At 47.7% G+C, this 23258-nt stretch overlaps 5 protein-coding genes across 5 annotated transcripts; 2 read left to right on the top strand and 3 right to left on the bottom strand.

Annotated features, from left to right (window-relative positions):
* Positions 1-471: 471 nt before the first annotated feature.
* Positions 472-13617, bottom strand: LOC128727666 (monocarboxylate transporter 10). The gene is made up of 5 exons (XM_053821602.1): positions 13572-13617; positions 9725-10425; positions 2896-4029; positions 2357-2425; positions 472-1196 (listed from the first exon to the last, which is right to left on the bottom strand). The coding sequence occupies exons 2-5, from the start codon at positions 10410-10412 to the stop codon at positions 1162-1164; spliced, it is 1926 nt and encodes a 641-aa protein (XP_053677577.1). The 5' UTR covers positions 10413-10425; positions 13572-13617; the 3' UTR covers positions 472-1161.
* An 828-nt stretch (positions 13618-14445) lies between these two features.
* LOC128725414 (E3 UFM1-protein ligase 1 homolog) lies at positions 14446-17419 on the bottom strand. The gene is made up of 5 exons (XM_053819155.1): positions 17346-17419; positions 15812-17269; positions 15259-15723; positions 14758-14969; positions 14446-14680 (listed from the first exon to the last, which is right to left on the bottom strand). The coding sequence occupies exons 1-5, from the start codon at positions 17417-17419 to the stop codon at positions 14526-14528; spliced, it is 2364 nt and encodes a 787-aa protein (XP_053675130.1). The 3' UTR covers positions 14446-14525.
* A 462-nt stretch (positions 17420-17881) lies between these two features.
* Positions 17882-18952, top strand: LOC128726604 (ribonuclease H2 subunit A). Its single transcript, XM_053820419.1, has 2 exons — positions 17882-18083; positions 18162-18952. The coding sequence occupies exons 1-2, from the start codon at positions 17882-17884 to the stop codon at positions 18950-18952; spliced, it is 993 nt and encodes a 330-aa protein (XP_053676394.1).
* Positions 18953-19059: 107 nt separating this feature from the next.
* Positions 19060-19964, bottom strand: LOC128727776 (60S acidic ribosomal protein P1). Its single transcript, XM_053821717.1, has 3 exons — positions 19803-19964; positions 19262-19511; positions 19060-19193 (listed from the first exon to the last, which is right to left on the bottom strand). The coding sequence occupies exons 1-3, from the start codon at positions 19875-19877 to the stop codon at positions 19180-19182; spliced, it is 339 nt and encodes a 112-aa protein (XP_053677692.1). The 5' UTR covers positions 19878-19964; the 3' UTR covers positions 19060-19179.
* A 497-nt stretch (positions 19965-20461) lies between these two features.
* On the top strand, positions 20462-22320 carry LOC128725097 (F-box-like/WD repeat-containing protein TBL1X). Its single transcript, XM_053818815.1, has 4 exons — positions 20462-20519; positions 20601-21556; positions 21626-21742; positions 21825-22320. Exons 1-4 carry the CDS (start codon positions 20462-20464, stop codon positions 22206-22208), a joined length of 1515 nt encoding a protein of 504 aa, XP_053674790.1. The 3' UTR covers positions 22209-22320.
* The last annotated feature ends 938 nt before the right edge of the window (positions 22321-23258 follow it).

Raw genomic sequence — 23258 nt, 5'->3', positions numbered from 1 at the left:
CATTGCTTTGAAGTGTTTAAAAGATGATATTTATGAACATATTACATGATTGGAAATGGAAAGTTAAAGGTATATGGTGAGTAATAGCTAGCTTTAAATTATATTTTTCAAACATTGTACAAATGAAAGCGAGTTGAAAAGAAATATTTTTATAAATTAGAAAGGGTTATAAACGTGTAAAACTTGTGTGCTTCAGCCGGAAGTGCATCTATGCTAAGCTACTTCGATCATTTAGCATCTTGTTCAGAAACTGCACCCCTACAGGTAGACAACCAGCATAGCATAGTACGATGCTAACGTATTGTTACATATTACATATGTCTAATTCAAATTAACGTTCGTTGTCTTAAAAAGGCATACGAAATCCTCTTCTTATATATGGATACTTACAATGTGTGCAATTGGTACTTAAAATTGAAGAAAATCTTGTTTCGGATCGATAAAAAACACCACGCAAAGATCTCGTACAATAGGTTAAGATTCAGCTTTATTTCACCCTTCCCCAGTCATCCCTCGTCCTCCGTACCACTCCGAGCTGCACTCAATTCATTTAGTTACCTTTCGTTACATCCTAGGAAAAAAAATCTCATACCACTTCGGCTAAAGAATAACATCCTATTTACTAAAACATAAATATTGTACAAAAGCGTGGCTCTGTACCTGGACAGTGTGTATTCTTCTGGAAATGCTGCCTGCGAACGTTCATCCCCCCCCCCCCCTACCATCCCCATTGGGGGGTGGATCCTCCGTCGGCGTCCCACAAAGCAACAACACGTTACTCGTAGGAGCCCCCAACCAAAGTACCCCCATGTCGAATCGCCCAGCCTGGACGTGGTGTTCCACCGATGTCCTGAAGCCATCTTGAATTCTAGTCTAATCCACTACCCTATCTACACAACAACGAACCGACGGACCATATCCCGGTCCCTAGGAGCTAGAAGCGTTCCATACGCCATACGCACCCGTCTGCCCATTTCGAGCAGCACCACGTGCCGATAAGTCGCCTGAAACAAAATCGCACGCGTACTAGTCCTTCTACCACGGGGGTTGTGGGTGGGTTTTTCGATCTTGCTTCACCCTAGTGCGTGTGCGTGTGTGAGCTTCCCGCTCGCACTCACGAATTCCGGCCCCTTGGTGCTGCCCTACCACAACACACCCAGCCTAACCCGTTTCATTCTTTTCCGCTGTAAGGGATTCTGGAAGAAAATTCATCCGAAAGTGGAGTGATGGAAGAGAGAAAAATTTGGTAAGAATTTTGTCTGTTTGCGGCAGGTTAAGGTGGGCCACATCGATGCGTACGACACGAAACATAAAGCGAAAGCAAAGCGTAAAGCGGGCAGATGTTGAGCAGAGAGCAGAAAGTGCAAGCAAAGCTACGAGAGATAAAGCATAGTAGTGGAAACGTTGCATGGTGAGTTTGGTTTAAAACGGTGGAACAGTGAAGCATGCTCGCGAGCTCATCGAACCGTTCAATCGCGTAATTGCGTCGCCTGAATTGCTCTACTTCTGCACCACACCCGTGCCTTTTTAATGGTTCCGTCCTCCCAGGAACCCTCGAGGGCCCCGTGCTGACCGCAATCTGCATCAGCGCGCGTGGATTATCAACACCCAGGAGGCGTTAAGTGATGCATCTCGTTGCAGCGGCATCTCTGAGCCGGTTCAACGCCTGCGCCGACGCCGGCAAAGGGCGCGAACCTCATCGGACAGGGCCGCATCCCATGGCCCCGTTCGACAAAACTAATACTAAGTGCGCACAAAATAGCAGCGGGGTGGTGTATTTTCTTATCATCACAGCCACCCGCGGGGCCAGCCGGCGATTAGCGTTACCATAGCGACCGATCATCGGAACCTCGTCCTGGGTGGGGGTTTTGTGAATTCTTGTTGCGGTTTGAGCGGTTGCCTAAGTGACAGTTAAACCGTTTCGGGACCGGAACCGAAATTGTCTCTGCGATAAGCGCTAATCAGCGGACGTGGTTTTGCCGAAACCGGGAACAAAACAAAACCCTCGCAGAATGCATTAGGCTGGTGGCGACCTATCGCGTATGATTTTGCCCAAGCGGGGATAGGAAAAAGCCCGAGAAAGCGCGTGCGTGATAGAGAGTAAAAAAAGCAAGGATTAGCTTAAGCCTAGCGCGGCAAGCGGATGGTGATGAGAAAGTCACGCCTTTGGTGGAGCGATGTTAGCACACGACGATTTAGCGAACGCGCTACTGGACCGCCGCCCGAGCCTAGAGGATGCCGTAGCAGTACTTGCGCTCGGTGTACAACCGAAACACCGGGTTGTCGGCAATGTAGGCCTCGAGTATCAGGGACGACACAGGCGCGTCGAGAAGGAGTGGAGATTTTGCATTAATACCTGAACTGGCTAGCGTTGCTCGGCGCTCGTGGTGTAGCCCGTTGAGTGGTTTTCCATCGGTGGGGTTTTCTGCAAGAAGAAGGAAACGATTCGTAAGCACCAAGCCGTATCAGGACGTCGGGCGTGAAGAGGATGAAATCGCAACCGCAGCAGGCTGTGACATAATTGTTTGGGCGTTGTCTAAGCACATTCTTATCAAAATGACACCAAGCGGCTATCGCTTTGAGAATTTTAGTTCCAAATGAGCAAAAACACGAATGTAAATTTTTTTTAGAGTACAACAGTCAGCTAACTTTTGATTAAAGTACTTGTTTGTTCGGGGAACTAAACAAAACAAAATCCCTTAATTGGATGGTTTCGACTGTTGTACAGTGGATGTAGAACAACTGTAGGCTCTGTATGATAACGTTCTTAACGTACGAAATTGATAAGCTACTGCTACATTTGCTAACTCCAGTCTGATGTGTAAAATGCCGATCTCGTCAAGCGTTTAACGTGGCCAGAGCACTGGCATGCGTCAACTCCTCGCTTCAACTTACCACAATCCCAGGCAGCGTGTGCTAGCGGCTCTTGCTTGGGTTCCGTCCCTGCAACCTGCTGCTTAGAATCCTCATCCCGCACGCACCGGATAAGGAACATTGTGCTAGCACCGAACAGCGGTGGAATACCGGCCAGGATGAACGGCAGCTTATATGAACCGGTCTGATCGTACAGCATACCAGCAACTGGTGGTCCAAGCGTCAACGGCAGCGAGCACATTCCGAGCAGGAAGCCGATGGCTTGCGTAGCACCACGTGGTCCACAAATATCGTACGCAATGGGACCGAGCAGTGAGATGAAGCATCCATCGAACAATCCCATCGCGAGCGCGATAGCAAGCAGCAAAGGAAAAGATCCAGTAGCCGGAAGACACATCGTTAGTGTTCCGATCAGCACGAACGACATCTGCTGCAGTAGTACGCGATTCACACGTGGTAGATCCGCGATGAAACCAAAGATAAGCCGACCCAACCCAGACGTGATGCCGATGCACATAACGGGTAGATTTTCACCTTTTCCCGGGAAGTTATCCTGCACGAACTTGCCCATGTGCACGTACGGTACGAAGTACCCGAACAGTGCGATCGGGATCGAGACGGCCCAAATGATGTACCGGCGCTTCTTCCAGTTGTCGAAATTGATGAACGATCGCAGGAAGTTGTTGACGGCGGAACGGCCCGGTTTCACATTCGGTGGCGGTGGTGGTGGTTGAAGTGGTTTGTACAGCAACGAACAGAAAATGACGAAGCTCGAAATGATGGCCAGGATCCGGAAGCTAGTAGCGAGACTCGTGTGCTCCACCAGGTAGTTGAGACATACGGGCATGATGGCAGTAAAGACACTAGAACCAGCCGTTACGATACCGTTCACAAGTCCGAGATACCGCTTGAAGTAATGCCCGAGGATGGCGAGTGAAGGTGTATAAGCGAGAGCTGCACCCAACCCAAACATGATGCCGTACGTGAAGTACAGTGCGACCACGCTATGGGTGACGAAGGACGACAGAAACATGCCACTGCACGTGAGAAGTCCTCCTATGAAAGTCGTTCGTCGAAGTCCGATCTTGTCCGTCAGGATGCCAGACACCGGCGAAAGCAGGAACGTTGTACCAATCGTCAGCGAACCGACCAAAGCTGAAAGGACACGAAGAAGGAGCATCATCAGTACCTCACCATGTCAGAAGGCAAACCAAACGACCCGAAAAGGGTGCTCATTAAGGAGTCCATTGTGCCCGTTTTCCCACGGGATTCGATTATCGGCAGACGGCGAAAGCCACACCATCGTGTGATTGTCGAGGCCTACTTGGTGCGATGCTGTTTGCACAAGCCCTGTGTATGCTTCGTTTACACAGCAGCAATATTCCGGCACCTAATCGCGTGTGCATAACGAGTTAATTGCGCTCGACAACAACAACAACAACAACGAGAGCGGGTCTATTGTGTGGCGTCGGGAGCAGATTGGTGTGCTACTTCGTTATCACGGGTTACGCCGTGCTTTGTGGTTTGACCGAATTGTTTCGAAAACGCGCCGCTTGTGGGTGGCTTTCAGGCTCGCTTGGTGTGAAATTTAAAGCTACAATAAATGTTTGTATTGAAGTGTACAACAAAACCCCGGTAACTAATCGAAACATGTTGAACACGTGATATAGCAATTGCGCTTGGGCTTTAAAATAAACGAATTCAAAAATACCCAATAGAACGATGCATTTCAATAAATAGAAGGTAGCACCTCTCAAGTGTTTATTACTTAGTAGATCCAACAAAATGGATCATACAAATATAATTCAATCGCAAAGGTCACTGACCGCTTCAACTGCTAGCGTTCGTCCTGTTGATTATCATCACTCGGCCGATTTTTCTGAATCCTTCATCCTGCACTAAGCCATGCAAAAAAGCATGCCACAGGACATTACATCAATGTTTAATCATTCCGCAGGATTTCCGTCCCTACACTACATGATATTATTTTTTGATTGATTGGTACCGTAATTGGATTTCGAACGCATAATCCTTGCACGAAACAACGAACAAATATGACGGCCGGGCGGTCCGTGGAGAAAAATCTGTGACCCCTACGTAAGGATTCCTCGCGGGGTGCCTATTTTGTTTAGATGTTGTTCTGCTGGTTCACTCCACTACCGAGAACTCGCTACATTGGTACGCATTAGACGTGCTCCGTAGAGTTGTGCGGCGAAATTGCAACATAATCCAACGCCACCAGCGGTCGAGCGAGCCGGTTGCACTGGCTTAACCGAACGTTTGCTTCTCCATTTCGGGCAAAGCATAACGTTATACCAGCGCCAGCAGAAGCCACTGACAGGGGGAAGGTGTAAAGTTAGCTATGCGACATGTATTCTTTCTGCGAATGATTATTCTGTTGCAGTTGCTGCGTGTTCCAGGGCCCGGGGTGTATGAAACGGAAAAGGAACAGGTTTGCAACCCTCCACTGCCTTGTGGTTGCTGGACTTCGTGTAGGTGCGCTTTTCCCCCAGTACGAGGAGAAGCCGTACATCGGACGAGTAGAAACCTTCTGTTACCTCCCAAAGCACGAACCAACACCGTACGTCAGTAAACGTGCTATAAATATAGGCAGGTTGGGGGTTGGCTTTGGTGGTCCGTCGCGTTGGTCAACGGGAAGGAAGGGACAGCTGGCCTGTAAAGTGTGTAACGGAAGTGGCGACAAGATTCTGTTACAAGGGAACAGGCCACTCAACACCGGGGACGTGTCCAAATTCGTTCCATCTCTTGGTTGGATTGCGCAATTGAGCCTCTCTTTAGCAAGAGACTTTAGAATTCAAACTTATAGAGCTAATATTAGTTGGGGTATTAAATTTCCAAATTTTATTCGAAAATACTATGATAGTAGATAACAACACAATAAATCTACATATTTAAAAAAAAGGATGAGTAATAATACGCTTGCTTGTTCAATTAAACAATAATGCAAGATGTAATACATCAGGAAAACTTTCTTTGTCTCGAAAGCACTTTCAGGCACTACACAAAGAACTGGTTGGAATCTAAGATGACTTGTACATTATACTGGCATCAGATGAATTTTTCCATTGACTAATGGCACTGTTTTCTTAGTCTCAAATATTGAATCACCCGTGAACTGTTCGGTTTCACAGGCTTTTTCACCAAAGAATACTTCCAATCAACAGAAGCGCTTCTTCGTTTTCTAGTATCGCAGGAAGTGGATATTCATTCCTCAGCTTTGACTGGCTCATTCTAATCAACGATGACTCAATAACCACTAACCAGGGAGCTTTATGATTTGATTTATGTTGATTTGTAAAACCCCTTTCCTATTTGTCTAGTAACTTATTTCAAATGCAAGCAAACAACCGCTTGCATACCGCCAACCTGCAATTAGCACCTTTCCCTCCGTTTCACTGATAAGAGAATGTAACGCACATGAAAATGTCGCCCATTACGAGTCGTGTGTGTGTGTCTGATTTTGCATCGCATACAAACCGCATTTCCGCATCTCCAGGTGCAAAAGGGTAGCAAGTAGAGACGGAACCCGGCAAAAACGAGCCTTTTAAAAACGTGACTAACTACGAAGCAAACAGCAGGCTATGAATTATTTAAACGATCAAACATGTTTAGGGCTCGTGGTCGAGCGGCTCGCGCAAATACGAGAGCGATATGCGTTCTTTGCGTTGCAAGGTCGCGTAATGTGTGTGTGTGAATGTGCCTGGAATAGCGAGCGTGCTAAGAGTCCGAGGACGGACCATGGCAATGATTTTGCACAATAACACCACAATACAATAACAGCATTGATATGGGTCGCATGGGTTTTTCTTTTCATTTTCTTCCGTTTTGTAGTGAGTGCTATTTTCCAGGCCTCCAGACCTGCTGGTGCATTTTGACTATCACGTGATTGTTGATTGAGAAAGCAAAAAAGGAGTGTTTTTTCTTACCCCCGTGGTTGTAAACAAAAACACTTTTTTTTGTGATGAGTGATTGTTTGTTTTGCCAGCAGCCTAATTTAAAAACAAAAAAAGCTGACAACACCGCTAATAATTCCACGCGGTCATGCCTTATCATTGCACAAATGAACCGCTGTTACAAAACCATAAAGCATCGCAACGGGTGTCTAAATATTGGTCTCCTTCAGGCCGACCGAGGGACCGCTCAATTTGGGCAATTGTCGAAGACGTCGTGCAAGATGTTGCCAACCAACGGAGCCAACGCGGTAAGCGACCCTATGCGACACTATCGTCTAAGACCGCAGGCCAACGGTCAATCGAATAATCTATCAATTGAACTGTCCCACGGTTGTGGTTTGAGAAGAAGGAGACGCGTCAAACTGTCGTGCGGACGAATCGAAAAGAAGGTTTGACTTCCTATCTAGCGATAATTGCAACACCAGCCTTCAGCTACTCTAGAGGGAAAGAGGGCAGATCAATTGGTTACTAGCGGTTTCGATCGATCAAAGTATTTAAAATATTCTCCCGCTGCGTGGTGGAGAATGTGTGGTTCAATAATTAAGACACAACGCACAAATAAACGTTCACCCGTTTGTCGTTCCCCGGGGCGAGATGGTTTGGGAGCAAATAACGTCAAAACTCCTCCGAACGAGCGTCAATGCGGGAACGAGCGTTCGAATGATTGGCACATGTCAGCAACCGTTTCAGCGCCACTTTTTGGGGAAAAAACGGACACGCCACCGGGGATAATTATGCTCGCACCGTGTCACGAAATGCGCACAAACCGGTGCTCGTATAATGCGAAAAACTCGTGCCTGCCTGCCGTCAGAGGGTGGTTTGGAAAATTGCGTCAACTCTTTGTACCGGCTGCGCGTAACCGCGCAATTGTCCAACGGAAGCGGATAAATCTGTCATGTCCGCTGGCAGGACCGCTGACGAAGGTGAAGGTGAAAAATTTGACCAGTTCGTTGGTGAGCTTTATTTAAAAACAAAACTCCCTCCGTACCGATGTGGCGTCGTACGTGACTGAAGCCTCGATACACATGTGGGGGAGGGAAATCTCTCATACTTTCTCCCACCCCTAAATACCGCTTGAGACGCGCTGCGAAGCACGAGCAGGGAATCTATTTTTAATGGTTCAATGTTTTGTCTTATGCTGTGGCGTGATGAACCGAGGTGGAAACGCCGAAAGTCGTGCGTCTTCTTTCGCTACCTTTCTACTACTTTTCAGTGCAGCCGGCTGTGAATGTGCGATGTCTGGTGAACTAAAAAAACAAACAAACAAACAAGAACAAACCCCCACGGACCGGGGGGCTCGTTCATATCACGCGTTTGTATTTATGTCTCATTCGCGGGAAACAAGAAGCTGAAAAGATGTCGAAAAAAATTCGAATCGCGCAGGCAATGATAGGCTGCGATAGAGGGAGTCTAGCCTCGCTGTAAGAAAAGCAAAACAAAAAATTGTTCGTTTAATGATGCGGCCGCTGCTCTAAAGTACGCAATCACTGAAGATGCATTGTTTAAGGAGCAAACCAGCCAGCGAGAACGCCAAATGTGACAATATGCACGAGCCATGATCGATCACCGTGAATCGGGAGTGAGAGAGACACGATAATGAGTGCGATTATGAGATCAAATCGTCATCAAATCAGCCCTTCACGGCCTCGAGTATTCCTAGGATCGGTCACATTCCACACACGCCTAAGCCCGTATCTGCACCCTCAAAACTCAACCCGATAGCCCGAGCAGACTAGTACGGTGGGGGTTGTAATCGAGGGTGGAAAATCGTAAGTGCAAGATGCCCTTCCATGGCAACAAAAACACCCCAAGGCCGGAAGGAGTGAGTTGTTTACCGAAACCGTAGGGAAGGTGCGCCTGCTCCAGGTGAGTGCGTGCTTGTTTGTGTGGTTTTAATTTGATGCGAATTATATTTGCATATAATTTCGCGCACCACAGCAATAGCCCGGACTGATAGCCCGAGAACCCGCCCCCCCCCCTGGTAACCACCAACGGGAAGCAACCTCCCACAAAGCTTCCACTAAGTACACGTCGTAAATACTTGTCGGTTTGAGTCTCGGACGGGTGTAGTGAGTGGCAATAAAAATATATTCCACCCTCTCGTCCACACTGGATACCCTTCCAACCGTGAGGGTCTTAGGTCCGGGAACGCGATCGGAATGTCCCCGAACATCCTTGGCAACTGGAGAAGCAGAAAGAAAGGCTGGACACTCGAAAAACCCACCAAAACCCGCAACCAACGCCCGGTCGTTCAACTGGGTGGTAATGAAAGTGTTACAACCCCCTATCGGCCGGACGATTGTTCCACCGGTTGTTTCCAAGTCATCTCGCCGTGAGAGGTAATCGCTGAAGGTTTACCTCACCACGGATGGCCAGACGACTCGCGAGCGACCTTATCAGGGGTAGGTTTTTGTTTGTTTGGGTCCGTTTTCGGCCCACTTTGCTGGTTCTGGCCGCGCGGTCAGACGAGTGGCTCGTGTTTCGGGGATGATCGTGCGATCGAGACAAGGGAAGAAAAATTGACAGAGAAAAAAAAATCCCACCATCCATCTATCACCGCTCGAACGAAGCACGAAACACATTTGAAAGAGGACGAATTCGTTGCATCAGAAAAGGAGCACGCTGAGTGCGAATGAAAGCAACGAGAAGCAAGAGAGAAAAAAAACGTTAACCTACGTGCCAACCTAACCTTGCCCTTGCCAACTTTTCCCACCCCATACACCTCACCAAGACGCCAAGATGGCGCGACGATCGCGTGGGCTATTTTCGCATACACACCCAACCCCAAAACCACATCGGCCCCTTCACGCAAACGCATCCCATCGGAAAAATCGATGAATCACCAGCCGCCTCCATCGAGATCGCGGAAAACTTACCCGCCTTACTGGACGCCTCACTATCACCGCTCTGCTGGAGCTGCTTCTGCAGGCTCAGGTACACCACACTGTACGTGTTGATCACCCCAAAAAGGACACCATTGCACAGGAACGCACCCACCATCACGAGCCACGCGCGGGTGCCACCATCCGGTGGTTCATGGATCGCGTGCCCATCCGCCTCCAGCAACGGTGCGATCACCTTCCGACCGTCCTTCCCAAGCGCCACATGGCCACCGTTCAGCTGCGAATGATGGTGCCCGTTCGCGGCCGATCCCTTCACGATGACGGGCGCGACCCCGTCCTTAACGATTCTCGAGTTCTCGGTCATTTCGCAGCTCACACACGCACTGTCACCGCGATCGCGAAGAGAACAACGGACCGATTCCGGTGCGGGTCGGTGATAGCGCGGTAGATTCACCACGCGATCGCCTTGATCGTTATCCGCGCCACTAGTTTTCACTCGATCCAGGCGTGCTATCAGCACAGCACAGCGCACGCAAACGATCACGCACTCGACGATACGCAACGGCACGACGCTTGGGCGCAGGACATTATCACCGACAGCGCGGCTGTGAGGGCACGGGACAGTTTGCACTCGGGAGGGATGGTTTTGTCCTCGCGCGGACGATGACGACGCAGACGTGCGCGAGCGAGAAGCGACGGTGCCGTTATGCGATCGGGGCATATCCCGGCAGCAGCTTTAAATAGAAGTAGAGGAAAAGCGAATCAGCGCGCTGGCCCGCACTCGCACACTCACGCGCAACGTTGCCGAGTGGCGCGAAACGCGCACGCGGTCGATCGGCGGCCCTCGTGGCCCGAAGTGGTCCGCCTGCCATTCAAATGCCACACGCACCGGCTTTCCTGGCTTTCCGGTGGCCTGTTGGGGTGGTTGGTTTTCACGGCGAGGGGGTTGTCCGAGCTATTCGCTAGTGGGTGTGGAATGATAAGTGCCGGGAAGCGTTGGCCACAGCGTTGGGTGGGAATTAATGCACGAGTCTCTTTGCTTCAAGATGGGCGGTTTTAATGGCTGCGATTGTGTGGAATTAATCAAGGGAGACGTTTAATAAACGACGAGTTTGAGTTTGACTGAACTGCGAAGAGTGCAGCATGCAGCATGGGGCTTCCGGATAGTGTGATCTTGTCGATCGCCTGATCGATCGCCAATGTCTTTTTATGAATTATAAGAAGGACCTGTGCTTGTTTCAGTGTCCTATAGTTTGCTCTGCAAAATTGCACAATCTGCTTTATGCGATATTATTGCAGAGCAATAGCTGTCCCTTGCACTAATTTGCCATTTGCGTGAAACTTATCCATCCACATGCATCTCAACTAACCTATAGAAAAAAAGGACCCATCTTCGGACCGCGTCGGATTCGGATCTTCGTTCCGCCATTTGTGAAATTCTTTCACGAGGACAACACCACCCCGTGGGGTGGCGTGTGCGTAGGGTTGCGTTTCTTCGGCAGGTTAAAATTTGCACACGACCATTAAGCAAACCACCCTCCTACACCACCCACAGCACGGGCCACCGCTAACAGTTGTGGCGCGAAACGCAAAGAAACACGTGCGTAACGGAAACCACGCGGCAAGACGACACCGTACCCGAAGGACCCCGCCCTCATGCCCATGATGGGTCTTGTTTTGCTGAGGTCATGGTCGGTGTTTTATGTTTGTGTTTAGTTTTCCAGCTCACCTCCATTTCCCGTTAATTCCGCCCAGGGATCTGGGATGGTTTAGGAAGGGGAAGATGCATTAACCAACCAAAAAAAAATGGCCGTTCACTTAAGACGGGAAGGTGTGACTGCAACGACAGCGGATCAGGATCGAATTTCGCTTCCTCGTTTTTGCTTGGGTTTGATCGTGCGATATAGTACACAAAATAAGGGTGGAAAAAGAAACCGAAGCGCCTCATTGCAGGCGTCCTATTATCACTGAAATGTTTACTACGGCAGGTGTCCTTTTATGATATTGCACAGTAGCGCAATTTTCTAATCGAAAAAACAACCTCATCGGATCAATATTTGACTATCGATGTTAGAAGAAATTAAAAAAATGTGCAGGAGAAAGTATACCATTCCCTTGACAGCATTGCTATCAATCACTGTCATGCTTAGAGGCATTTAAATTTGCTTATCACACTCTTGAGCTTTCTCTATTTTTCACAAACTCTTTTAAAATATTAACTCACGCAGAAAACAACTTTCTCAATTTTTCTTTTTATCTCATAGAGCCCAAACTTCCAGAGTATTTTTTTAATCTTATGCTCTGACTAAGAACTGCAAATATAAGCGCACCCCTTCCCCCTGCAAGAGCATTAAAATGTTTGAGAAAAAGACCAGCATTTAAACAGCGGTAAATTCAACAAATAAGTAAGCTCCTCATTCTCACGTCCCGGTTACGGAATGCAAGCAAGCCTTTTCGGGGCGGATTTTGGCTCAGTTTGCTTAAATTTTGCGCTTATCTAGCCACATAAATCACAAAAGTAACCCCTGTTGTGCTCACGACGCGTGCTACCCCACACGATGGCGATCTATCGGGCGGCATGGATCACTCAACGTGCGACCGCAACCGATCGACTTGCTACTAATTTCGATACTATTCTTCCCGAGATCGAAGATTCGCCCATATTCGTTCTGTTAGATGGCACGGTCGAACACCCCCACAGTGGTTGCACGCACCCCACACCGACGGGGGTGATTCAAATCTGTTTTTCCCTACCGTTCCGTGTCCGTTTTCCCCCACAACAACCACCCCCACTTACACACGACATTTTGTTTACATTCGCACACACCCAAGAAGCGCCCGGTTCTTTTTTATCATTTTACTAACCACCCTCCCGACCGGCACGTTAACGTGGCAACGCGACCACCCTCCCCGATGCACGGAACCGGTCGGATATTATGCAAGCGCGAAACCGGCGCCTCTGACGTAGTACCACGGTGGCGCAGTATGGGTGGCTTTTCATTGACACTACTCGCGTGCTATTATTATCGATCGAACAAACCGGCGCGTACCCACCGATGGCGTACTACCGACGGATACTACCGATCCACTGGCCACTAACACTGGCACGAGAACTGAGCGAATGGCCACCAGCGCAAAACCGGGAAGCTGTCTATTTTTACCTCCAGAATCACGTGTAGTACGTGCCGGGTGACCGTGAAAAATCGTCAATCGGGTGTAGTTGGGTGAAGCGCGCGGGTAACTTTTTCCCGCAGCCACCACGCATCGCAGCCCCGGACACGCAAGCAACACAGAACTTTCTGTTCACCCCTTAATCACATCTCACGCTCGCGAAGGTGGCGAAGGGATAAGCATATAAGTCATCGTATGCAACGTGGGCTGCCTTATCAACGTGATGACGAAAGTTGGGTGCGTTGTATTTTGTTTCCTTCTCGTTTTTGTTGGACTTTCATTACGCACCTCCATTCACGGGAAATCCTACGGTAACTACGATCGCTATCTTATCGCGGCATATCACATCTTGTGGTTTAGCGCCACTCACGAAAAAAAAATTCACCACAACGAAGGAAAGCACGGTGCCTGTGAGATCGCGGAGCACGGATCGGGCGCCATCCACGTGTCAGGAGCGATAATCGTCGCCTGCTGTGCAAACTCACTGCACCCGTTCTGTGACGAATGGATTTGGTTGGTGTACTGCTGGAACTTCCTTAGCAACGGCGGAAGAAGGACAGCAAGCGTTTGTGCACGGACCCGAAAAATGTGGAAAACACAACCACGCACACGCACACCACTCCCACCCGGCAGGCGGTTAGGTGCGGTGGAGCGAAAGAAAGAGCACGAAAAAACGACTAAATTCTTCAACTAAAAGAAGAGTAGCTACCACGCGGCCGGGAATTCACGTTCGATCCACTAGGCGCAAGGTCCGGTGCTGGTGGAAAACTGATGTAATGTTTGCTTCCGATTGAATCAACCCACTCCGCGGATGACGAGCGCGATGGGTTGGTTCGTCATACGCGCCGGTCCGCCAGTGGCCACTACTCTTTCGGTGAATTAAGAAACACTCCACGTGACGGTTGCCGGCGACGATTGCCGCTGAGTGTCTCAATTGGGCGGTGTGGTTCGCGTCGGTTTTCACGCCTTTACGAACGCGCGCTAGGAGCAGAATCTCTCACCCAACGAAGCGCAGAAACGCGCCATGATTACGTCGCACTATTTCCGATTCCAAAGGGGTGGTTTCGCATCACACCGCCATCTGGCAACCTTCTAGGCAACCACCTTTCTCACCCGGCTGCGCTAGGTCCATTGAACCGCCATTTAGCGGCATAATAGTGCGCGGCCACTTGTTAATCAATTCGTACGCGTTAATTTGAGCACAAAAGCATAGACGCGAGCACAGGGCGAACTGGCTTGGCGGTTTTGGGAGATGTGATGCCGGAGCTAGCATTGCAGGATCAGCATTATTACGGGTACGCTCGAAAACCGCGGCACCTTGCAAGAAACGGCGCCATTGCACCGGTTTCAAGGAGGCCCGAGAAATTTTGGTCTACTGCGGTAGAGGTTATTATTTGCTGACTAATTGAAACAGTCTATAATATGTACACCTGCCATTTGAACCATGAACTGGAAACGAGTTCTCGTATTTCAGATTAAAGCTATACGATTAAAGCGTCCGAAAGTCTAACCAACTATTACGCAAAATTAACAAAGTTATCTTTTATTGAACCGTTCTACGGAATAAAAAAACATAAGCAAGGTTCGCTCAAAGTAGGTATAAGTCTACGCATGGTCAGTCAATTTCCACGTGATCGCTTCACAGCAGCCCAAATCGTTTCACCTACTCAACCGGTGTTACGCCAGCTTTCTTGAAGTTGCCCGCGATGCCTTTAACGACTGGTATCAGCTCCCTTAGCTGCCTAGTTATGTCTTCGGCATTGGTTTTTGCTTCCTCGGAAGTGGCACTTTCCGCGCTCAACAATTTCAATACCAGATCTGGAAAATAATTGTGCAAAGTTCAGCGTTTTTATTTTCAACAAAATTCGATTGAATGAAAGCTTCTCACTGCTTACCGTGGTAGGTATTGAACGTTTTCGACTCCTCTGCACTTAGTGCCGTCTGTAGGAAACTCAGGATAGCCGATACATGCCGGCCCGAAGCGTGCAGCATGGTTTGCGTGGAAATGGTGAAGATAATCAGCACAGCCAGATGAAGCACCAGCGCCGGATCGGTGCAGTTGGTGAGCTGCTCCAGCAGGCCGTGCTTGTGGCAGAGAATAAGATTCCTGAAAATTTCGTCACATGAAATGATAAAAGAAAATTACATCACATGAAAACATGGCTGAACGAAAAGAAATTGGTTCTCGATTTGACAGGCGCAACGCCTCTAATCTAACTTAATTAATGTCCAATTTAGCAACGGCACAAACGAACGACAGACAAAAGCGGCATTACACCGATATTGGTCTGAGAAAGGGTACATTTTGCCGATTGCTCCCTCAAACGACAAATTAAAATTCGTTATCTACTTAATTGAACCTAATCGACGGTTGCGGTATTCCTCCTCCTCCGTACCTATCTTTTTTCTTGTCGATTTTCTTCAACATCATGCTGCATGCGTTTAGCGCCTTTTCCGTTTTCTCGAGAAACTCCTCGACAGTTTCACTCGTCGTCAGCGACTTGCAGAGGGTCTGCAGGGCGCCCCGATACTCCGGATCGGAGTCATTGGCAATTTTGTTGCGCTGTTCAGTCGTTAACGTTGAGCTGTAGTTGGTGTTAAGATTGCATTCGGCCGCGACGTACAAGCACAATTCGTTGCAAACATCCGTGCCCAACGTTTTGAGGAGGTACTTCAACAGCTGCCCTTGGACGTCGGGTTGGAACAGCTTGAGACCCTTTTCGTACAGACGAATGTCATTGTACAGCGTGTTCATCTTCTCCTGAATGCTGGCGTGCGTTTGACGACGATTCTGGTTGTTCTTCTGCAACGACAGCTCGTATAGCTCATGCGCTTTTGCCAAAGCCTGTTTGCTCAGTATGCTAAAAGGAAGCAACGAAAGAAAGTATAAAGTATAAAGTTTCAAAATGTTTAAAAGTTTTGATCTTACAAATTAAGAATTGAACTTACGGGTAGTAATGATTGGCCAGAGGCTGAGCCAACATCTCCAAGCCTTCGGATTCAAGAAACTTCCCTACCACCTTCGCGATTTCCTTACACGTAATCAGCTCGATGTGGGGTTCTTTTCCACCCTTCTTGCCTCCGACACCGGATTGGGCTTCTGTGTCTTCCTCCGAATCCGACACATTTCCCCTATTTCCACGGGCATGCTTCTTTGTTGATTTCGTCTTGGTTTCACGACCTTGCGCTCCACCGCCACCTTTTCCGCTAGACGCTTTCTTACGACGTTCCTCTCGTTTGTCCATCTTGCTTTCGTCCATCGCACCACCGGCTGAATTATCAACGTCCTGATGCTTTATCATCTTCTCGGCAATGTACTTCTGGTAGTTACCACTTTCAACGGCACGTTTCGCGTGCTCATTGACAAGCTCTTGGCATCCTTTAACTGAGTCGTCCATAAAATTTACCGTCAGCACTACCGTGCCGAAAACATACGTTTGCTTTTGCATCGTCGGCGTAAGCACGTGAGAAAGTATTTCGTCGATATTTTCATCACTCAAAGCCGAAGGTAGAATGTTGGAAACGTCCAGGTACGAGTTGCTAGCGATACATTCGTCCATCGCGCCCTTCACCTGGTCGATCAATCGCTCGCCCACGATGCAGTTCCGCAGGTGAGTTAACTTTTCCGATGCTAGGTGACTTTGCACGAACGTTCGAACGTTTGATACACCCAGCTTTGCAACGGATTCATGCAATAGATACCCGTTCTGCTTGTAGAAATCGTTTGTCCACTGGGCTTGCATGCGTGCGTAAATGTGTGGAATGTATTGTCCTGTCGGTGACTGAGCTGTAACCACGCCGAGCGAGGACATTTCATTCAGCACCATGTACAATATCCGCGCGGGTACATCGGTCAGATTAAGAATCACGGAAATCGGGGTGGGTTTTGTGATCGCTACAAGCGCACCTCGAATCTTTGCCTTGTTTCGTGTGATGTATGACTGCGTGAAAAATATGTGCGAATTTGTTGGGTCCTGCTTGGCGAAGATGATTTTCTGCAGATTTTTCAAAATAATCTGATTAAGAATAAACTCCGTCGGCAGATCGTACTGAGTGGTCAGCCGCCCCACGTTGACTTCGCCGTGCTGCACCAAACTCTGGTTGATTTCCGATGCGACACGCTGAATGTAGCTTTCCCCGATAAGCTGGCCGAGAATAAGATGCATACCGTCTTCGTCGTCGAGCAGCCGCTTTGCAATGAATTCAACTTTTCCGAAATCTACGTTTAGGACTTTGGCTAGCTCGATTAAGTTCACGCGACCACCCCGGACGTACAGCTCGTCTTTCACCTCCTGCTCGAGGTGGCTTTGTGTGAGGTATTCCTTGCCATCGTTTGTGTAGATTACATCTACCAGTCCTTTTTCAATAAGCAGCCTTACCACTTCGATGCAGTTCCTTTCCGATAGTCTTTAAAAAAAGCACAATAGATGGATGAAGGTGAAAGTAACGATTTTAAAAAGTGCCACATCAAAAACAACTTTACCTTTGTATACCGGTGGATAGTTGCGCTTTCTGAAAATCGGCCGCTAAACGTTTGATTTCGTCCCAATCGGCCATGGTGCAGAGTTAAGCAGAACGGTAAATTCGGGAAAATCGGAACGAACTTCTTGTTTCTTGCGATCACCGGAACAGATTTACGAAAATTCCTTTTTTTATTAATGCGTTCCACATACACACCTGGATGTCAAACGATGTTGATATTTTGGCATGAGAAAATCACAACATATTCAGTGATGCCGGAACAAGATTGTATGTTCTAGTTATTATTTGTATATTTTTTTCATGTGCCGTTTGATTGATAGAAAACTGCTTGTTTTTTTATTTTATACGAATATAATTTATCATATATTTTTATCAGATATATAAAGAAAAAATCTAATTTTAAGAATAAAACTGGCAGCACTGATGCGTTTGTTTACAAATTTTTAGCGGTAAAACGGCAGTTGAACAACCACTAGGAGCAATATCGCGCTTATATTTTTGTTCTAGGGAAGATTTCATATTATTAACGACTAAGTGATGGATATTAATGTGAAACAAGAAAATGAAAGTGATACCGACTTCAAACAGTCCAAAATTGATAGCTTAGAATCACTGGGACCGTATATATTGAAGCAGGACAATGCAAAAAACTTTGTGTACGTTTCCGAGATTCCCCAGCTGTGTAAGGACGAACCGTGTATGCTCGGGGTAGATGAAGCTGGCCGAGGTCCAGTTCTTGGTTAGTGGCACATGGTGAAATTAAAACTTTATTGTATGAACCTTGCCTTTACTGACTTCCCATTCCATACTGTTATAGGCCCCATGGTTTATGGAATTGCATTTTGCCCGTTATCAAAAAAGAAGATTCTGAAGGACCTCGGGTTTGCTGATTCCAAGCAGTTGACAGAAGAGATGCGAGATCAAATATTTGACGAAATGAACCGAAAGGATTATGCTGTAGAAGCGCTAGGCTGGGCCGTGGAAGCAATATCGCCGAACGTGATCTCAATGAACATGCTTAAGAGAACGAAATATTCGTTGAATGAGATATCCATGGACTCTGCTATCGGACTAATCCACTCAGCGATCGCAGCCGGCGTGAATATCTCGGAAGTGTACGTAGACACTGTTGGTCCGCCGGAAAAGTATCAAGCAAAATTGAAAGCCATTTTCCCGCAGTTTAAAATTACGGTAGCTAAAAAGGCCGATAGCACCTACCCAATCGTATCCGCGGCCAGTATTGCGGCAAAAGTGACGCGCGATCACGCACTAAAAGTGTGGAAATTCCGTGAGCGGCCTAACGAGGAAGGGAATTCATTTGGTAGTGGCTATCCTGGCGATCCAATCACGAAGCGGTTCTTGGAAGAAATTGATCTCGTGTTTGGATATCCGCGGCTAGTAAGGTTCAGCTGGTCTACGGCGGGAAAAGCCTTGGAGAACAAAGCCTACGATATGGCATTTGAAGACGAGACTGAGCTTAAAGATGCACAGAAAGCAACTTACGGCAGTGAGAAACTGTCGAAGTATTTTTCGGCATCGAAGAACGAAAATAGGAAAAGGAATGAATTCTTTCGGGATCGTTGCTTGGAGCATGTGTCCGATTTATAAATGTAATAAAGCTTACCGATTCTCGACCATTCGCAACATATGTTGATTGCACAACCTCTTTCCCCTCATGGCGTTGAGAACAGGAGAACATAATGAAAGCAGTAATATTTTGGGGTATTTATATCAATGTTTTATTCATACATGTACAGTATAATTGTACAAATACCAGTACAGGAAAGAGAGATGTCTCCCTTTTGCGTTGTACATTCCAGCACGGTGAGAAAGATCTAACCGAAGAGACCTAAGGGCCGAGAAAGATACACACCAATTAGTTGAATGCAGATGAGAACAAGTGATTATTGTACTTACCGAATCCCAAGTCGTCATCGGATTCCTCTGGCTCTTCTTCCTTCTTCTCCTCCTTCTTTTCAGCGGCAGCCGGGGCAGCAGCAGCACCAGCAGCAGCGGCCGGAGCAGCACCACCGGATCCGACACCGGAGCCGATGCTAGTGATCAGGCTCTTGACATCGATGCCTTCCAGAGCCTTGGCGAACAGACCAGGCCAGTACGGCTCGATATCAACGTTAGCGGCCTTCAGGATGGTCGCGATCTTCTCGTCCTGTTTGTTCGGAATCACAAAAAAAGCAGAGGGTTCCCGTTACACGATGTAAACAGTCGGTAGGAACCATAACCTAGATGCAAACACCGCAACGCAAGTGTTAAGTGGCAATAGAGAAGTTTGTTGATAGCACTGTCTGCGCCATTCAGCGTACCAACATCGTACACATGATTGGCGGCAGTATTACATGCATTCACAGGGAAACACCAATTCGGTTCTCGTTTGTCCACATCACACAACGGCTGAGCGCGCTGGAACGCTAGGTGCATCTACTTTAACTAAGTTTCTTACCGTTACGGCAACATCATCGTCAACCAGAATCAGTGCCGAGTAAACACAGGCTAGTTCAGCTTTGTTAAGAGCCATTGTTGGGGGGTTTCCTTTCAATAAAACCGTGCAAGTCGCCAAAAATTGACCTTAGCTCGCTGCAGAGAACAGTGCACAGTTTCACGACACAAATGCAAAAGAGATAGATCAGTTGACAGTTTCCCAAAGGAAGTATACTCTGCGTTTCGTCTGACAGCAGTGCGATTGACATAGAATGCGTTTGAATATCTAATTTGTAGTAAAGAATTTACTTCTCTAATGTTAGCTTTTCGACGTATAATATTGCATTTTTATTATTTAATTTTTTTTAAATTTAAAACGCCATGGTTTCTGCACAATGTTATTAAAAACGTCAGCAACAACAGGGTACGCGTTTTTGTGAAACGCGTATCGCCCTGGTTTGTGTCTTCGCTGGACGCTAGCTTGGGTTGTCAAAAAATGTTATTTTTTTGACAAAAAAGTGTAAAAACAAATCACATTCCATCATCGATATATTGTGGATTTTGGCTGCGAGTACGCCACAAACCATCTGTAAAATACCTTGCGTGTAATCCCAGGACGCAGCAGCATCAGCCACGGGTGAATTAAATCTTCCGGCTTTCGCACAGCACGCCGGACAGAAGATGAGTTTCTCTAGTGATGAGGTAAACTTCCTAGTTTACCGCTATCTGCAGGAGTCCGGTACGTATCGAACACATTAACGTAATGCACGTGAAGCTTAACAAATCTAATTCAAATGATTGCATTGCTATCTCTAAACAGGCTTTTCGCATTCCGCTTACACGTTCGGGATCGAATCACATATTTCACAAAGCAACATCAATGGAGCACTCGTACCTCCGGCTGCGCTTCTTAGCATTCTGCAAAAAGGGCTACAGTACACCGAGGCCGAAATCAGTATAGGGGAGGATGGCACCGAGCAACGTTTGGGCGAAAGCTTAAGCCTTATCGATGCCGTAATGCCGGAGGTGGTCGCAAATCGCCAGAACATGCAAAACCAACAAAAGCAAGCCACGAAAACGGAGCCTCCGGAGACTAACGGTACGACAGAGGAACCAGCTGCGCCACCTCCAACGACAACAACGACAGCCTCGACGACTCCGGCCCCGGTTGAAACCATGGAAGTAGATCAGAGCATCGAAATACCCGCCTCAAAGGCAACCGTTCTGCGGGGGCACGAGAGTGAAGTGTTTATCTGCGCGTGGAACCCCAGCACAGATCTGCTGGCCAGTGGGTCAGGTGACAGTACTGCTCGCATCTGGGATATGTCCGACAATCCGGCTAATCCAAATCAGCTTGTCCTGCGCCATTGCATTCAAAAGGGAGGCACCGAAGTCCCGAGCAACAAAGACGTCACATCGCTGGATTGGAACTGCGACGGTACGCTGCTAGCGACGGGTTCGTACGACGGATATGCTCGCATCTGGCGCACTGATGGTTTGCTGGCAAGTACTCTAGGGCAACACAAGGGTCCGATCTTTGCTCTCAAGTGGAATAAGCGTGGCAATTACATTCTGTCCGCTGGCGTTGATAAAACGACCATCATCTGGGATGCTGCCACAGGGCAATGCACACAGCAGTTCAGCTTCCATTCGGCACCCGCACTCGACGTGGACTGGCAGTCGAACCAGTCATTCGCCAGCTGTAGCACGGATCAGTGCATCCACGTTTGCAAGCTAGGGGTGGACAAACCGATCAAATCGTTCCAGGGCCACACGGTAAGCATTCGAATGAAGTAAGAATGGGAACGATTTATTTTTAAATGATACCTTCCTGTCTTGTTGCAGAATGAAGTAAACGCTATCAAGTGGGATCCTCAAGGACAGTTGTTGGCATCCTGTTCGGATGACATGACGTTAAAGATTTGGTCGATGAAGCAGGACACTTGCGTACATGATCTTCAGGTATGCACCGATGCAAGGATGATACATTCCTAACTCTTGCTGACGCTAGAGAGGTCTGAATTAACGTTAATTTTATTTTAAGGCACATTCGAAAGAGATTTACACCATCAAATGGTCTCCCACGGGTACGGGTACTCAGAATCCAAACATGAATCTTATTCTGGCGAGCGCTTCGTTTGACTCGACCGTACGCCTGTGGGATGTTGAGCGCGGTGTCTGCATTCACACGCTAACGAAACACACGGAACCAGTGTACTCGGTAGCGTTCAGTCCGGATGGCAAGTTCCTCGCATCCGGTAGCTTCGACAAGTGCGTACACATCTGGAGCACGCAAAGCGGCCAGCTGGTGCATAGCTACAAGGGCACCGGGGGCATATTCGAGGTGTGTTGGAATTCGCGTGGCAGCAAAGTAGGCGCCAGTGCCAGCGACGGCAGCGTGTTCGTGCTTGATTTGCGGAAATTATGAGCGACGGTCGCGAGCACCGGGACCGGTGCTGGACTGACGCCCGGACCACCGCCACCTTTGCTCACGGCAGCCGAGAAAAAGTCCTAACAATCATTGACTGGCGTTCGGCGAGCGCACCCCAAGTGAAGGTGGAGCCGCATTCGCATTCTCCATCACTCGAGGAGCGTTCCGAAAGGGCGCTTAAAATTATAATACACGCGTTAGCCCTCAGAAATTACGGGGCGTCGTGGGCGCGTTCATACTATCGGTTAAAACATTCAAACTCTGGAGACGAGATCGCAATTTTCGTAGTTCGATGTAAGCTTATTATTTTATTACGAGGACACAATATCCGTCGGACCACGACGTGTTAATGGCTAATTGTAGACGTTAGGTTTTTTTTTGAAACAGGAGGAACGAATTAAGAAAATTATTTTAACATAAGTCTCCTCTCAGTGCATGCAATAGCACGAACGGAGGAAAAGTGCATAGGTTAGTTTAGGGCCGTAATTTTCTGGAGAGAAAATTAAACGAGTGCAGCACGTTCATCTAGAACAAGTTCAAAGTAAAGGTGAAAATAAATAATAAGACTTAAATACCTTGGTGAAAAGTTGCGCTTGATTTTTTTGTCTTTCTTGCATTTAAATATGCTGATTAGTTCGTTGATTCGACACCTTATTATGAAATATTGAAACCAGCAAGACTATATAATAATTTGAACGATATCCGTCAATGGGAAATGGTCATCATGATAATTAAACGTAAAACCGACGGTACTGGATTCATTATTCGCTATATTCTTACCAATGTGTCACTAAATTATCTTAACGCTACTATTTACATCTGTCAAATGTGCAGGTATCAATAAATCTACTTTGAAACGCATACTAGGGTGGGGGGGGGGAAACAAAATGGTTGCTAGTTGCTGAAATTTGTCTCTCGCGTGGGTGGTGATGTTAAAGTTCGTAACTATGGTTTGATTTGATTTTCTTACGATGCTCCTAGTGCAGAACAGTAAAATTGCGTCCTGTCCGTGCAGTTATGGCCGTCGAGTTGTGGAACAGCGACCAA

Source organism: Anopheles nili, chromosome 3, assembly GCF_943737925.1.
Source record: "Anopheles nili chromosome 3, idAnoNiliSN_F5_01, whole genome shotgun sequence".
In the NCBI taxonomy this organism is placed as follows: domain Eukaryota; kingdom Metazoa; phylum Arthropoda; class Insecta; order Diptera; family Culicidae; genus Anopheles; species Anopheles nili.
This window is presented reverse-complemented; position numbering and strand designations above follow the sequence as displayed.